Source organism: Staurois parvus, unplaced genomic scaffold (assembly GCF_062004578.1).
Source record: "Staurois parvus isolate SC_StPar_1 unplaced genomic scaffold, SC_StPar_1.0 ptg000657l, whole genome shotgun sequence".
NCBI classification, from domain to species: Eukaryota; Metazoa; Chordata; class Amphibia; order Anura; family Ranidae; genus Staurois; species Staurois parvus.
In genome coordinates, this window is record NW_028318453.1 from 6,179,864 (window position 1) to 6,194,669 (window position 14,806).

At 40.2% G+C, this 14,806-nt stretch overlaps 1 protein-coding gene across 5 annotated transcripts in view; it reads right to left on the minus strand.

The window, feature by feature from the left end:
- Nucleotides 1-14,806, minus strand: part of SYNE1 (spectrin repeat containing nuclear envelope protein 1) — a 662,466-nt gene that overhangs the window by 166,707 nt on the left and 480,953 nt on the right. For all 5 annotated transcript variants that reach the window (XM_089694288.1, XM_089694287.1, XM_089694289.1 and 2 more), the window contains exons 83-90: nt 14,433-14,585; nt 13,077-13,259; nt 9,447-9,584; nt 7,934-8,119; nt 5,514-5,636; nt 5,233-5,415; nt 4,777-4,920; nt 309-503 (exon numbers count right to left, since the gene is read on the minus strand). In XM_089694288.1, the coding sequence (XP_089550414.1) occupies nt 309-503; nt 4,777-4,920; nt 5,233-5,415; nt 5,514-5,636; nt 7,934-8,119; nt 9,447-9,584; nt 13,077-13,259; nt 14,433-14,585 (1,305 nt within the window). The remainder of the gene's footprint in view (nt 1-308; nt 504-4,776; nt 4,921-5,232; nt 5,416-5,513; nt 5,637-7,933; nt 8,120-9,446; nt 9,585-13,076; nt 13,260-14,432; nt 14,586-14,806) is intronic.

Below are 14,806 nucleotides of genomic sequence, written 5' to 3' on the forward strand. Positions count from 1 at the left end.
TGTGTACAGCTTAACAGTTTATAGAAACACAATAGGACCGTATAAAAACAAAAAACGAAAACTATTTAAATATATATGTATAAGGGAATGTCAGTGTAATCTTTTGACTAAGTAATAGCTGATTTTATCTGTATGATTTAAGAAAATCTATATTAATGAATTACAACAGAAATGTTATGTAGAAGCAATCAGATATCTTTTTTTTGTCCGAGAAAGCAGCCGACATCAGAAGCTGTGTTGGTGGCTTTGTTCCTGCCTACATGTAACGCAGCCCATACAATAGCAGCTAATGTGAGCAGAGGCCTTACCATAACAACTGACGGGTGAGCAGAGTGTGCAGGGAGGAGTTCAGCATCCAGTTCTTCCATTCCCTCTGTCAGTCCTTCCACTTCAGTCACAGTCAGTAACATCGTAGCATGTTTTGCTTTCATGGTTAACATCTTACATTTAGAATTCAGCGACGCTATCTGATCCTGATAGCCTTTGATTTTCTTTGCCAGCTCCTGCGAACACATTTTTTATTTAGGCAGAAAACACAGAGAGGGACATGAAAAAAAAAAATCAAGCTTTCATTGTGCTTCAGGCAGGCAAATAGGCTGAGTGCGTCTGGCCAATAAAATCACAGCTCACTAGCCCTGCATCATCCATCGGCAGTGGCTAAGAGGCAGGGTGTTGTTGACTGTGAAAATGAACTAAGCCAGGCTGCATCTCACAATACAGGGAAACCACAGAACAGAAGTAGAGCGCAGCAGCGAGAAGAGGAAACGGCCGTGCAGCTTTTCAGGGCCAGATTCTAACCCGACAAACACAAAGATTCAGCAGACAGACGGCGAGGCCAACCTGGCAAGATTCTAGTCACTTAATACAGAAAAGTATAAGCTGCCCCCCAGATGGCTTATGTCTCAGGCTTTGTAATGAGGTCATGTGATGACTACCAGCATAAAATATGCACTGCTCAGCTATCAGCCAAGCTTAAAACAATAACAGGAGAAGTTCTGAACAATAGAGGGCAACAACTGTTAAAAAAAGTTACCATCTACGCCTGCATTCATGCCAACCTGAGCAGAGCATATTCCTGGTGATTTTGAAGCCTCTTTCAAGCATTTTACAGGCATTTTTGTTCAAAATTTAAATTATAGCACTGGACACTTTTTGAACTATTTTCAGGAGATTTTTATTTTTTGCATAGTTTTTGTAATATTTGCAATTATTGTTTTTCAGTTTTTTGTCATACTGTACTATTTGGACTATTTATGTTTTTTCATTTTGCACAAATTTCAGGACATAAAACTGTGTATTATATTGTTGGGTGTTGCTAAAAGGTTACAGTGCAGTCACCATTTGTAGGTTATGTTTTTGCATGTGTATCAAGCTTCAGGAGTTGGTTTCCTGGGCTGGACAAGGGAAGGAAAGCAGTTCTATGGGAGTAGAGAAATTCTTTAAGCATAAAACCGTGCATATCATGCATTTATAGGCATTCCCAAGCCTAAGGGTTTAAAAACATCTGAAAACACTACAAAAAGAGCTCATGTACTTTTTTGAGCATAGGGTTCAGAGCGTAGGGAGACAATGTGATCAAGCACAATTGGAAAGAATGGTCAGGCATAGTAAGGGATAGCCAGGCATAGGGAAACAAGGAGAAAAAAGATAGTCAAGTGTGAATGGTGGCTAAAACTTGGGCACTGTACTGACATTACCTAAACAAATACAATGCAAAGAACACAGATTGTATTTTGGCAGCTAAAAATGAGTCACAAAAGTTCCATAAGATGTAATGAAATAAAATTGACTTTAATACAGCAATCATTTTGGATTCATCTATCACTGATTACAGTCCAGTAAATGGAAAGAATACGGGTTGCTGCACTTTGTACCTCATCACCGTTATCTGTATTTTCCAGTAATACAGTAAGTAGTCTTTACAAACATGTTTGAACATTCAACACCGTTCCAAACCTATAAAACCTGTTCTCTATACATTGCATGGGGACCTACAGTATACTGTATATACTAGCTATTGCCAATTGTATACATCAGCCGTATAAACATGTTCAGTTTATATAAGAAGCAAACAGGTGACCAGACAAATGTTATTATTATGCTGTAGAATAGCTCAATAAATATACTATGTTTGTCCAAACTAGTATTATGCACATACAATCATATAAAGGGAACATACTATATTGTATAATGGTCTTTAGTGGTGATGCTTATTTTCTTTATTATGATCAAGACTAAAAATACAACTGAAAAAAATGCGTTTTTTTTCAGAAAAATATAATGAAATTGCATGGAGAGGCGAATAAGCCTGATGTTAAAAAAACCCCCAAAACAAAACAAAAAATAAAAAACAAAAGCAAACTGGCCTTTTATTAACCACTCCAAGTCCAGACACGTTCACCCCCTTCCTGTCCAGGCCAATTTTCAGCTTTAAGCGCTCACACTTTGAATGCAAATTGCGCGGTCATGCAACACTGTACCCATATGAATTTTTTTACATTTTTTGAGACAGATAAAGCTTTATTTTGGTGGTATTTATTCACCGCTGGGATTTTAATTTTTTTGGCTATAAAAATGAAAAAGTCCCAAAATTTTGAAAGTGTTTTTCTTATAAAATTTTGAAAATAAATAATATCTCATCACAAATCTTGGCCAAAATATATTGTTATTTTTTTTAGTAAAAAAAATAACCCAAACTAGTTTATAACCAAAAATTATATTTTTAAATAACATTTTAAACATTTACATTTTTATTATTTTTTTATATTATTTGTTTTTTGTTGTTTTTTTTTTTACATACTGTCACCCTAGCAGTACAGTGTCACCATGGTGACACTGTACTACTTGTGGGGGGGTGATGAAGATTTTTTTTTTTTTACATTGTTTTTACACCCATAAAGGATGTAAAAACAATCATTTCTCCTTCTCTCTGGCTGCATTCTTGCAGCCATTGAGAAATGCTGTGTGAGCTGTCATTGGTCACAGCTTATCACATGGTACAAGGCTGTTGTGAATAGCCTTGTACCATGTGACCTCTGTGATCATTCACAGATTTCACACACAGTAAGCAATGATGTCAGAAGTGACATCTTGCTTACTACTCTGCATGTGATCGGGATCTGGCACAGAGGTCCTGTACGACGATCGGTGGGCACCGATCCGGACACAGTGGGCACCGGATCGCGGTGCTGCACGCTCCCAGGGAGTGCACATGGCTTGAAAATGTGGGCGCCGTTTATGAACGGCAACCCGCCCCTGGACTGCCACCGTCCAGCCGTTTATATACAGCGGTCAGACAGCAAGTGGTTAAAACACCTTTTTATAACTATAATTATGTTTATATCATTATATATGTTTATCTGAGGCATATTTAAATTCTCTTATTGTTAACTGACTCACTACCTTTCTAGAAGTCTGTTCTAAGCATTCGCTACTCTTTTGGTAAATATAATACTTTCTAACATTACTCTTGAACTTTCCTTCTGCTAGTTTAAGATCATGCTCCTTTTTCTATATCTCAGCTTTATATAGAAAATGTAGCCCTCTCAGCTCAACCTTATTCACAACTTTCAAGCTGAAGTTTAGGTATGGCTATTTTGGCATTATTACATTGTTCCAGCTTGGACCAATGTAAGTATGAATGACCCATATATCTAGCCGATCCCCATGGAAACTGGAAACCACTGTAGAAGCGCCGTTGCTGCTAGATTCCAGGTCCTGTACTGAGCGGCTGCTTGCTGCTGCTGCTGCACAGGGAATTATTCACTTGGCATAGGCGCCACTTTGTATTTTCTCAGTGAATGCAGAGTGTTCTCTGATTCAACCAAGTGGAGACCATGACATCACCCCCCGACCTCTCCACCTTGTACAAATCTGGCTTTTCAAACAATGTCTGCATGGAAGTGGACAATCTATAAATAAGTAAACAAGCAATGTAGAAAAACACTCTCAGCACACTAGAGGCTCATATCCTGTTAAATACACAATAAGTCCATGATATTCCATAAATGTCCATAACTCTATAACCGCTTAGGTGGCAGCCATCCCAGAGCATGCCAACTCTATAGAGATAAATGTATAAGAAAGAAGAGAGAGAGGCACCTTCTAAGTGCACTATATAACACAATTGAATAAGTCACTGATTAAAAAACTCACAATAGTGAAGAGGTAAAAAAAGCCCATCAATTAGGGATAGTCTCCAGGTATGCTGCCGTCATCCACATCCTGCAGATGTCCATCTAACTGTCATGGGACCACTGTGGGTGGTAGGAGAGTCTCAGAACACCGCCACCGGAACTGGAAATGTTTGTGACCAGCGTGGACCGCGAGAGTGGGGCGGATGTGATGTCACGAAGTGGAAAGGTTGGCACACCAAGGAAAGGAAAGGCTATGCGCTCGGAGCTTACTGCTCCTTCTACAGGCCATGGTGACGTCACATCCACCCAGCTCTTGCGGCCTACGCTGGTCACAGACACTTCTGGTTCTGACAGCGGCATTCTGAGCCTCACCTACCACCCACCATGGCAGTTGGATGGACTTCTGCAGGATGTGGATGACGGCGGCATACCTGCAGACTATCCCTACTTGATGGGCTTTTTTACCTCTTCACTATTGTGAGTTTTTGTAAACAGTGGCTTATTAAATTGTGTTATATACTGCACTTAGAAGGCGCCTCTCTCTCTTCTTTCTTATATAAATAGGTAAACTTCTTTGAACAACAATACAATAAAACATACACAGAAAAGCGCCACAAAAAATTATCTAGATGCAGAATACCTCATGGCGTTTGATTTGGATCTGTAGTTCTTGGATGTTGTTAGTTGTTACTTTTGCATCTTGTAATTCCCGATGTGCTTCCTCAATGAGATGCTGCAAATGTTTCATTTCCTGTTCATACTGTTCATACTGGACTACGGCCTCCTATGGGTTAAAGAAACAAAGCAACAGCTTCACATGAAACTGTATACATGCAAAATGCAATTTGTATATTTTTACAAATGCCCATTGTTGTAACAGGGAACAAAACTATATACCGAGTCACACTGGATAACAAAGTCCATGCCCTGGCCCCCATAATTAATTTCCAGGCTGAGCCTGTAGAGAGCATTTATTACATTCTTAACACATATTTATATATTTAGGTCATACAAAAGCAAACAGAGAAACAAGGCTATTGGATAGGTTAGATTTCTAAGCATGTGCTGTTTTATAGAGTGTTCATTAAGTAGTTACCTGCATTATATTGCACTGTTGGATAGCTGTATGTTGAAGACGGCTGGTCTCCTCTAGCAGCCTGACAGCTGTACAGCATATAGGAAGGCTGGTAACAACCTCTTCGGGGATTCTTAAGGCACTCTGGCAAACCTGTACAGCTTGTACTTTTGGCTTCAGAGATTCCATTTTGGAAAGCAGATGCTGTAAAACGTAATGATTATTTTACAAAAGTGTATAGTAAACATCCAAAACGGAAACTGTTTTTTAAACTTTTAGGAGTAAACTCAACACCATCTCACCTGTCGATGTGATAGTTGTTCCTTAAGACTTAAGCGCCCAAGCTCTGTAGAAGTCAACGTAGACTGGGCTTGTGCCAGTGCGGTTTGTAAAGCTCTCACTTCACTTTCAAACTTCTTCATATCCTAAAAAGTATAATTTTCAGTATAATAATCAGGGAATTATTGATCATTTTCGCAAAATAATACAAATTGTGGGTATGTTATCACGTAAAAAAAAACAAGAGCAAAATATCCCATGTATAATATTTTACTAGCATCCTAATTGTCATGTATGTACTCTTAGTGCAGACACTACAAAAAGATGGACATACCTATTAGGGAGTTACTAACGGGGGTGGGGGGGAGGTTGGGGTTTTTTGTTTTGTTTTGTTTGATTGTCCCAAGCATGTTTGAAGCTATTTGCTATTGACTGGCTCACTACCTCTGCTAGAAGATAATTACAAGCATCAACTACTCTTTCAGCAAAGTAGTACTTTCTGAAATTAGTTTTAAACTTTCCTCCAGTTAGTTGCATCCAGTGATGTGCCTCTATCCCTTAATATATCCATACAATCAATTTATTTGTCCCAGGACATTAAATGAGGCACAACACACTACCAACAAATAACTAGTTTCCAACATAAATTTTTAATAATTAAATAAACTTTTCATTGCATACAAAAAGAGGATAAAATGGTAACAAGCTGTTTTGTAATAAATCCATATTAATGCATTTCATACATAATTGGATATACTATTGACCGTATACAAACCAGATGTCAATACATAATTACATTAAAATTGCATTCAAAAACTCAATGTGTTTCGTGACTTCTTGTTCACATCTTCAGGAGTAGATGCATATATAATATAAGTCAGCTAAAAATACGTATGACAGTATTTCCAAATGGTGATCGCCAGGGGAGTCTCACCCAGGAGCTATGGAAGTGTGACTCTGCGAAAACCCAAGGGAACAAGCCAGAAGCAGAGTCAAAGTGGGTGGGCAATCATGATGGCACCCAAAGTAATTACATGAATCAAGAGCTGAACGTCCATTCATCAAACGTATGTAAGTGTTGCTTCTCAGTATCCTCATGGAGCAATTGATTTGTATGCAATGAGAAGTTTATTTGTTTATTAAAAATTAATGTTGGAAACTAGTTATTCGTTGTTCGTGTTTGTTGTGTCTCATTTAAAATCCCAGGATAAATACATTGATTGTATTAACCAAATGTTTAAGACCATGAATACAAGGGTCAGCAACCCGTCGATCGTGATCTACCTGTTGATCGTGGGAAACCGATAGGTAGACCACGATCAGGACTGTGTTTCCCCCCAGCCTCCGCTGCTCTTCTTTTAACCACATTCCCGCCGCCCTACAGCAGGTATACTGCTACAGGGTGGTAGGGGTGCACAAAATCACATACATATATATATATATACGTGATTTTATATTTCCGAGTAGGGGGTGCACGCCCTACCCTCTCCGCCATTCGAAGCCGCAGCTGTCAATCACCAGGTCCCGGCCGGTGATTACCCGCCAGCGCCCGGTGATTACAGAGGATCTCCAACGGGGAGGAGGGCTGCTTTGTTTACTAACAGTCCTCCTCCCTGTCAGCTCGGGCACACTGCTCTGGATGGCTGTGCTCTGATGTACAGCCAGGGTAAGCTAAGAGAGAGGTACCTACACATGGCTGTGTATTGTGAAGGGATCAAATGTAGCCACTGGTGGGCAACAGAGAACATTTCTTTGGGGGGAAGGAAGGAGGGGCAGAGGACACTGAAATGGGGGGCAGAGAGCACTACAGTGGGGGGGAGGGGGGCAGAGGACACTGCTTTTTTGGCGGCACAGGACACTACTATGGGAAGGCAGTGGACACTGCTATGGGGGGGCAGAGGACACTAATGTGTGTATCAGGGGGGCAGAGGACACTGTTGTGGAAGGGGGAATAGAGGACACTACCGTGTCAGAGAGGAGGGGGGGGCAGAGGACACTACCGTGTGTGTTGAGGGGGCAGCAGATACCATGTGTGTAGGGGGGACAGAGGACACTCTATTTTGGGGGAGGGGGCAGAGGACCCTACCATGTGGGGAGGAGGGGTGGCAGAGAACACTACAGTGGGGGGGGGCAGGGTTCATTATTGTGGGGTGATGTGAAAGGAGGCAGAGGACACCACTGTGTGTGTTTGTGGAGAGGGGGCAGAGGATACTACTGTTGGGGGGGAGTGATGTGAAGCGGGGCAGAAGACACCACTGTGACACACTATATGTTCTTCATGCCATCTTTTTGTTGGAGGTTTGAGTTGTTTTTTTTTTAAAAGGGTGGTGGTGCCGCACCATCCCCCCCTCCCTGGGGATCTTTGATTTCTTCCTTAATGTCCCGACAGATCTCAGCCTCTGAATGGTTGCCTACCCCTGTTCTGATATAACAAGACTCTTACTTCTGCAGCATCATAAAGGCTCTGCAAGCGTTGTTTGATTGTTTGTTGCAATTCTTCAGTCTCTCGTCCAAGTTCCGATACTTGCTGACACAATCCACCAGTATGGTACACACTTGACAAGTAGTCTATTTTCTCATTCATAGCTTCCAGATCACTGCGGATATCTCTAGACTCATCTAACATAGCCTATGAACAAAAAACACGTGAACAGTTATTTCCAGTAGCAACAGTGCTAAAAGTCAAAGAGTAGGAAGGCATTAGGTGTGTACTTTCTGAAGTCTGTGCATTTTTTGCTTCCTATATAACAAATCATATTTAAAATTGTATGGTAGATTTGAACCTGATTGGTGGCCGTTATAAAGGTCTTAGTAATGGATTTCTGTACGCGAGGGGCAGGCAGGGGTTTCAGAATCCCCATTAGGTGCATTCCAGGATTACCAGATTACAGACCTAAGGAACTGTCATAGACAGGCAAATTATCTAAATAACAAAAAATAAGCTATGAAGCACTTGGTTTGGCATCCCAGGGCTTCCCATTTTTGACAGAAATATTCTTTATAGAACTGAATGTATAAGACTAGATAAACGAAAAAGATATAATTTCAGTTCAAGTGTTTAAAAACTCGAAATCTATTCTTCAATATGCTTGAAATCATGTGTCACTGTACAGTTTTCACAAGCATGTTGCTTTTATTTTTGTGCAAAGTTCCTTACCTGGAGATCTTGTCAGTTACAGTGCTTCCATTTGCAGGCTGACAACAAAAAGTCGCTGCCTCTCAATTAGCAGCCTGCAGTGTCCCAATTAGGTTGCCTAAGGCTGGCCATACATGAATAATTTTCTTTCATTCATCCAGTAGGTTGAATATGAAGAAAATTAGTTGATTCCCCCATCCTCAATGTGTATGGGGAAATCCCTTCTGTGGTGCTATTGTATTCAGATAGCATGGAGGCTTCCCCGCTGTCGGAATACACTGATTAGCACTAATCGAGGGGTAAAAATCTGACAGGGTGATTGTACAGAAGGTGATCAGTAGAATGTTCATTCAACTTTCAAATCATTAGTGGGGTCATATTGATGTTTGTTTTTGACCACAGTGACAAGAAAAATTGAAGGAGCAGGATTAGAAAATGTTTAGAACTAACAAATTGTTGTACAGTTTTTCTTTTGGGAATTACAATCATTTTACAACTTAATGTTAAAAGCAAGTTAACCTTTTGAACGACATTCATCCATTCATTAAACGTACAAAGAATTCTCATATGAATGTTTGTACAAATATTCTCATCCAAAAACCTACTAACGTATGTCCAGCATTAGAGTTTCTATATACTTTAAGGTCTTGGTCAATAATTATCCACCTAAAATGTTTTCTAAATTGTGACAGGTAAATCTACATAAGGCTGCGGCTTCATAGAGATAAAACAAAATGAAAACACATATATAGCTATCCAAAGTAATCTGTCTAGTGGTGTAATCCAAAAGTAGTAAACCACTGAAACAGCTGCAGCTTACCTGGTGAGCCATTGCCTGATCACGAAGCTGACTTGCTGAATTCCAGGTAATGAGACCATGCACTAATATTTTTGCCTTCCCTATCCACCGCAGAATAAATTCTAGCATTTCGTTGTATTCCTCCAGTTGAACTGCAGCCTATAAAAAATGTAGGTTGGTGGGAAGCATATTATTAATATTCTTCAGGATTTATATAACGCCAACAGTTTGAGAAGCTTTACAATATAAAAGTCGTTCAAAAATGTAATAGCTCTGAGGGATTAAAGTTCAGTTGTTAGGCGGAGGCAGGATAGGCTTTCCAGAAGAGATGAGTTTTCAGAGATCACCTAAAGGTGGCCAGAGTAGTAGCTAGCTGAACAGACTGAGGTACAGAGCTCCGAAAGAAGGTAAGAACTTCTCGAAGTCCTGGAGACGAGCATAAGAGGAGGATACAAGGGAGCAACAAAGCAGGAGGTCTTTGGAGGAGCAGAGAGAATGGGTGATATCTTGAGACAAGATTGGTGATGTAGCTTGGGCCAGAGTTGCAAGTGGCTTTGTATGTTAGTATTTCAAATTTAATTTGCTGGGCAATCAGAAGCCAACGGAGGAATTGGCAGAGAGGGGTGGCAGACACTGAGGAATTGGTAAGGTAGATGAGTTTGGCAGCAGCATTCATGAGGGACTGAAGGGGGGATAGCCTGTGTAGAGGTAGACCTATGAGAAGGGAGTTGCAATAGCCAAGATAACAAGGGAGTGAATGAGTAGTTTGGTGGTTTGATTAATTAAAAGGAGCGAATTTTAGAGATTTTACAGAGGTGAAGTCATATAAACATTAAACAAAGAAATCTGAAGAAAGGCAAAACAGCTGCACACAGCAATCAGGCATGTTAAGACCAACGTGTTGGCATTTTTGAAAAACGTTTGAACAACTTTAAGTGTTAAACATCTTGTCTCCATGGCTACTACTACACTTTTTAGGCATGTATAAATTCTCACATATTGTATTTATATACAGTGGGGCAAAAAAGTATTTAGTCAGCCACCAATTGTGCAAGTTCTCGCACTTAAAAAGATGAGAGAGGCCTGTAATTGGCATCATAGGTAGACCTCAACTATGAGAGGCAAAATGAGAAATCACATTGGCTGATTTGGAAAGAATTTATTTGCAAATTATGGTGGAAAATAAGTATTTGGTCAATATCAAAAGTTCATCTCAATAATTTGTTATATATCCTTTGTTGGCAATGACAGAGGTCAAACGTTTCCTGTAAGTCTTCACAAGGTTGGCACACACTGTTGCTGGTATGTTGGCCCATTCCTCCATGCAGATCTCCTCTAGAGCAGTGATGTTTTGGGGCTGTCGCTGGGCAACACGAACTTTCAACTCCCTCCAAAGGTTTTCTATGGGGTTGAGATCTGGAGACTGGCTAGGCCACTCCAGGACCTTGAAATGCTTCTTACGAAGCCACTCCTTCGTTGCGGTATGTTTTGAGATCATTGTCATGTTGGAAGACCCAGCCATGTTTCATCTTCAATGCCCTTGCTGATGGAAGGAGGTTTGCACTCAAAATCTCACGAAACATGGCCCCATTCATTCTGTCCTGTACATGGATCAGTCGTCCTGGTCCCTTTGTGGAGAAACAGCCCCAAAGCATGATGTTGCCACCCCCATGCTTCACAGTAGGTATGGTGTTCTTTGGATGCAACTCAACATTCTCTCTCCTCCAAACACGACGAGTTGTGTTTCTACCAAACAGTTCTATTTTGGTTTCATCTGACCATATGACATGCTCCCAATCCTCTTCTGGATCATCCAAATGCTCTGTAGCAAATTTCAGATGGGCCCGGACATGTACTGGCTTAAGCATGGGGACACGTCTGGCACTGCAGGATCTGAGTCCCTAGTGTGTTACTGATGGTAGCCTTTGTTACGTTGGTCCCAGCTCTCTGCAGGTCATTCACTAGGTCCACCCGTGTGGTCCTGGGATTTTTGCTCACCGGTCTTGTGATCATTTTGACCCCACGGGGTGAGATCTTGCGTGGAGCCCCAGATCGAGGGAGATTATCAGTGGTCTTGTATGTCTTCCATTTTCTAATTATTGCACCCACAGTTGATTTGTTCACACCAAGCTGCTTGCCTATTGCAGATTCAGTCTTCCCAGCCTGGTGCAGGTCTACAATTTTGTTTCTGGTGTCCTTTGACAGCTCTTTGCAGTAGCTGTGCTTTCTGTCAGTTCCCTGACAGCTCCAGGACACGGGACAGAAGAGTTTCTCTCTCCCGATGGGTGGTGTTCCCTGCAGTACACATCCCCGCCCCCTAGTAAAACACTCCCATCACACAGTTAACCCTTTCCCTGAATAATAAACTTAACCCCTTCCTCCCCAGTGCCATTAGTACAGTGTCAGTGTTTTTTTTTTTTTTGCACTGATCACTGTATTGGTGTCACTGGGGATGTCAGTGACTCCAAGTCAGTACCCCCCAATGTCAGAATGTCCGCCGCAGTCCCGCCATAAGTCACTGATCGCCGCCATTATTAGTATAAAAAAACCTCTAAAAATCCCAGTATCTTTCCCGCCATTTGTAAACGCTATAACTTTCACGTAAACCAATTAATTTACACGTATTGGGGTTTTTTTTTAGCAAAGACATGTTGCAAAATGCATTTTGGCAGAAATTTATGACTAAATTTGATTTTAAAATTTTTTTTTACTGGACATATTTTATAGCAAAAAGTCCAAAATATTGTTTTTTTTCCTCAGAATTGTCAGTCTTTTTTTCTATAGCGCAAAAAATAAAAACCACACAGGCGATCAAATACCACCGAAAGAAAGCTCAATTTATGGGAAAAAAAAGGATGTAAATTTCATTTATGTACCGTATTGTATGACCGCGCAATTGTCCGTTAAACTAGCGCAGCACTGTATAGCAAAAAAAGGCGTAAATTGCAGTATCTATACCATAGTTTGTAGACGCTATAACTTTCACACAAAGCAATCAATATACACTTACTGTGATTTTTTTTACCAAAAACATGTAGCAGAATACATTTTGGCCTAAATTTATAACCAACTTTGAGTTTACTATATATTTTTTATAGCTGAAAGTAAAAAATATTGTTTTTCTTCAAAATTTTTGGCCTTTTTTTGTTTATAGTGTGAAAAATAAAAAGCGCACAGGTGATCAATACCACCGAAAAAAAGCTCTATTTGTGTGAAAAAAAGGACGTAAATTTCGTTTGGGTGCAGCATTGCATGACCGCGCATTTATCAGTTGAATTAGTGCAGCGCCGAGTAGCAAAAAGAGGCCTGGTCATTAAGGGGGGTAAATCCTTAGGAGGTCAAGTGGTTAAATCGCTAAAATAAGATCCTGATAACCACCATGCTGTTTGTATTTTACTCTAATTGCCCGCATGTAGTTTGGTCAGAACACGTGGGCCACCTCTTGTCTAATGTACAAAAAAGAGCACATTAGGGGCACAAACAGTAATATGCTAGTAGTAAATGTTGAAATATGAAATTTGGTGTATTGCATTTTCATCACAAAATTAATTCTAGCTGCTAAAAAAAAATAAAATAAAAAATCAAGCTTCCCGTGGAAAGATGCTGATCATGTACTGATTAAGTATTTGAAAAGTAAAGCCAGTTCTGTACCTGTTTTACTCTGCCTGTCTTGTATTCAGCCTCCTTGCTGGCTTGCTGCTGTAGTTCTGTTAGTATGCCTACTTTGTCCACCAGCTGCTTTGCCAATGTGGGACTTTGCTCACTAAAGTCTTGCACAGCTGCATCCAGTTCCACAAGCTTTATATTGCACTTGTCTAATTCCTCACATAAGATCTGTGAAAAGAAGGAATTGTAATCAGACATTGTGTATACAATAGTCAAGATCATATAAAAGTTATATGTAGTGTTGCAGCACCCCACTTTTGACCCCAAGTTATAGTTTATCCATGCATAGAACAGATCTGCAGCGATACATACTGAACACATACAAATGTTAAGCAGCTGTAATGACATTAGAAGACCCATTCAACACATTTAGCTATATTTGTTTGCTAACTGCAATAAAAAAGGTTGGCCCTGTCTAACATTTTTTGTGCTCTCTGTACAGCATCAGTTACAACTCCCCCCATGCTATAAAGAAAAAAGGAAGGGGAAGGTGTTCTGTAATCAAACATACTTTCTGTCCTAGAGTGACAACAGTGCTCCTCCATAGATACAGTACAGTAAGTGAGTGTTGTCCCTGTATGACAGAAAGTATGTTACCGCAGGCTTTTGAGGTGAAAAGAAAGAAACAAATAATTAAAAAAAGAATACCAACACAGCCACCGCATCCAAAGACCGGTAAGCTGCAATACATTTAAAATTTATGTTTAGGTTTATTTATTTATTTATTACAGGTACTTATATAGCGCCATCAATTTCGCAGCACTTTACATATACAGTATTGTACATTCATATCAGTCCCTGCCATCAAGGAGCTACCAATCTAAGGTCCCTAACTCACATTCATACCTACACATACTAGGGCTAATTTAGTTAATTTAGAGTGTGGGAGAAAACTGGAATACACAGGGGAAACCCATGCAGGCACAGGGAGAACATGCAAACTCCAGGCAGGTAGTGTCATGGTTGGGATTCGAACCAACAACCCTAGTGCTGCAAGGTTCAGATGGAATCAATTATAGAATTCATCACTTTCACTCCTATATATAAAGTTCCAAGATTTTCAATACAACTGGAGTGTCTTCTGACACTTCTCTTGTGTCAAGTCCTTGTATAGCTCTTCTAGAGTAGCTATTCTGAAGCTAGAGCTGCCCAATGAAGGCAAGCTATACCCCTTCCTGTACTTTGTTGTGGCTGCAGAAAGCTGCACCATTGCTTCACACATGTAGACAAAGTATGTGAATTGTCTCTCCTGATCAGAGAAGGTAGGAATGTCAGCACACACACACAAGCCATCATTTACACTTGAGATGCAAGTCAACACAGATTTCAGACCTTACATACCTTGTGATCTTTTTTAGCTTGAGCCACGTCGCTTGCTTTCCCTTTCAGTTTTTCCAAAATTATATTCAACTCTTGCTCAACTTCTGCAGCTTGCTGATTTAGATCCTGATACAACACTTGATTCTGCTGTGCTTCTTTCTGCTTCATTTGAATCTAGAGGATGAACATTGCAGAAAAGGTATAGTGTATCATTGAGCACATATATTTAAAGCTAATACTAAAGTGTTCATCCTATGCATGCCATACATGGGTCAAATCCCAAACAAATTTTCTTTAGAAAATCGGAAATTTTGTGCTTGCTTTCCGATGGTGCCAACATTGAGTTCGAAATTCAAACAACCAAGCCTTCAATTTTACCTCATGTTGTTAAAGAA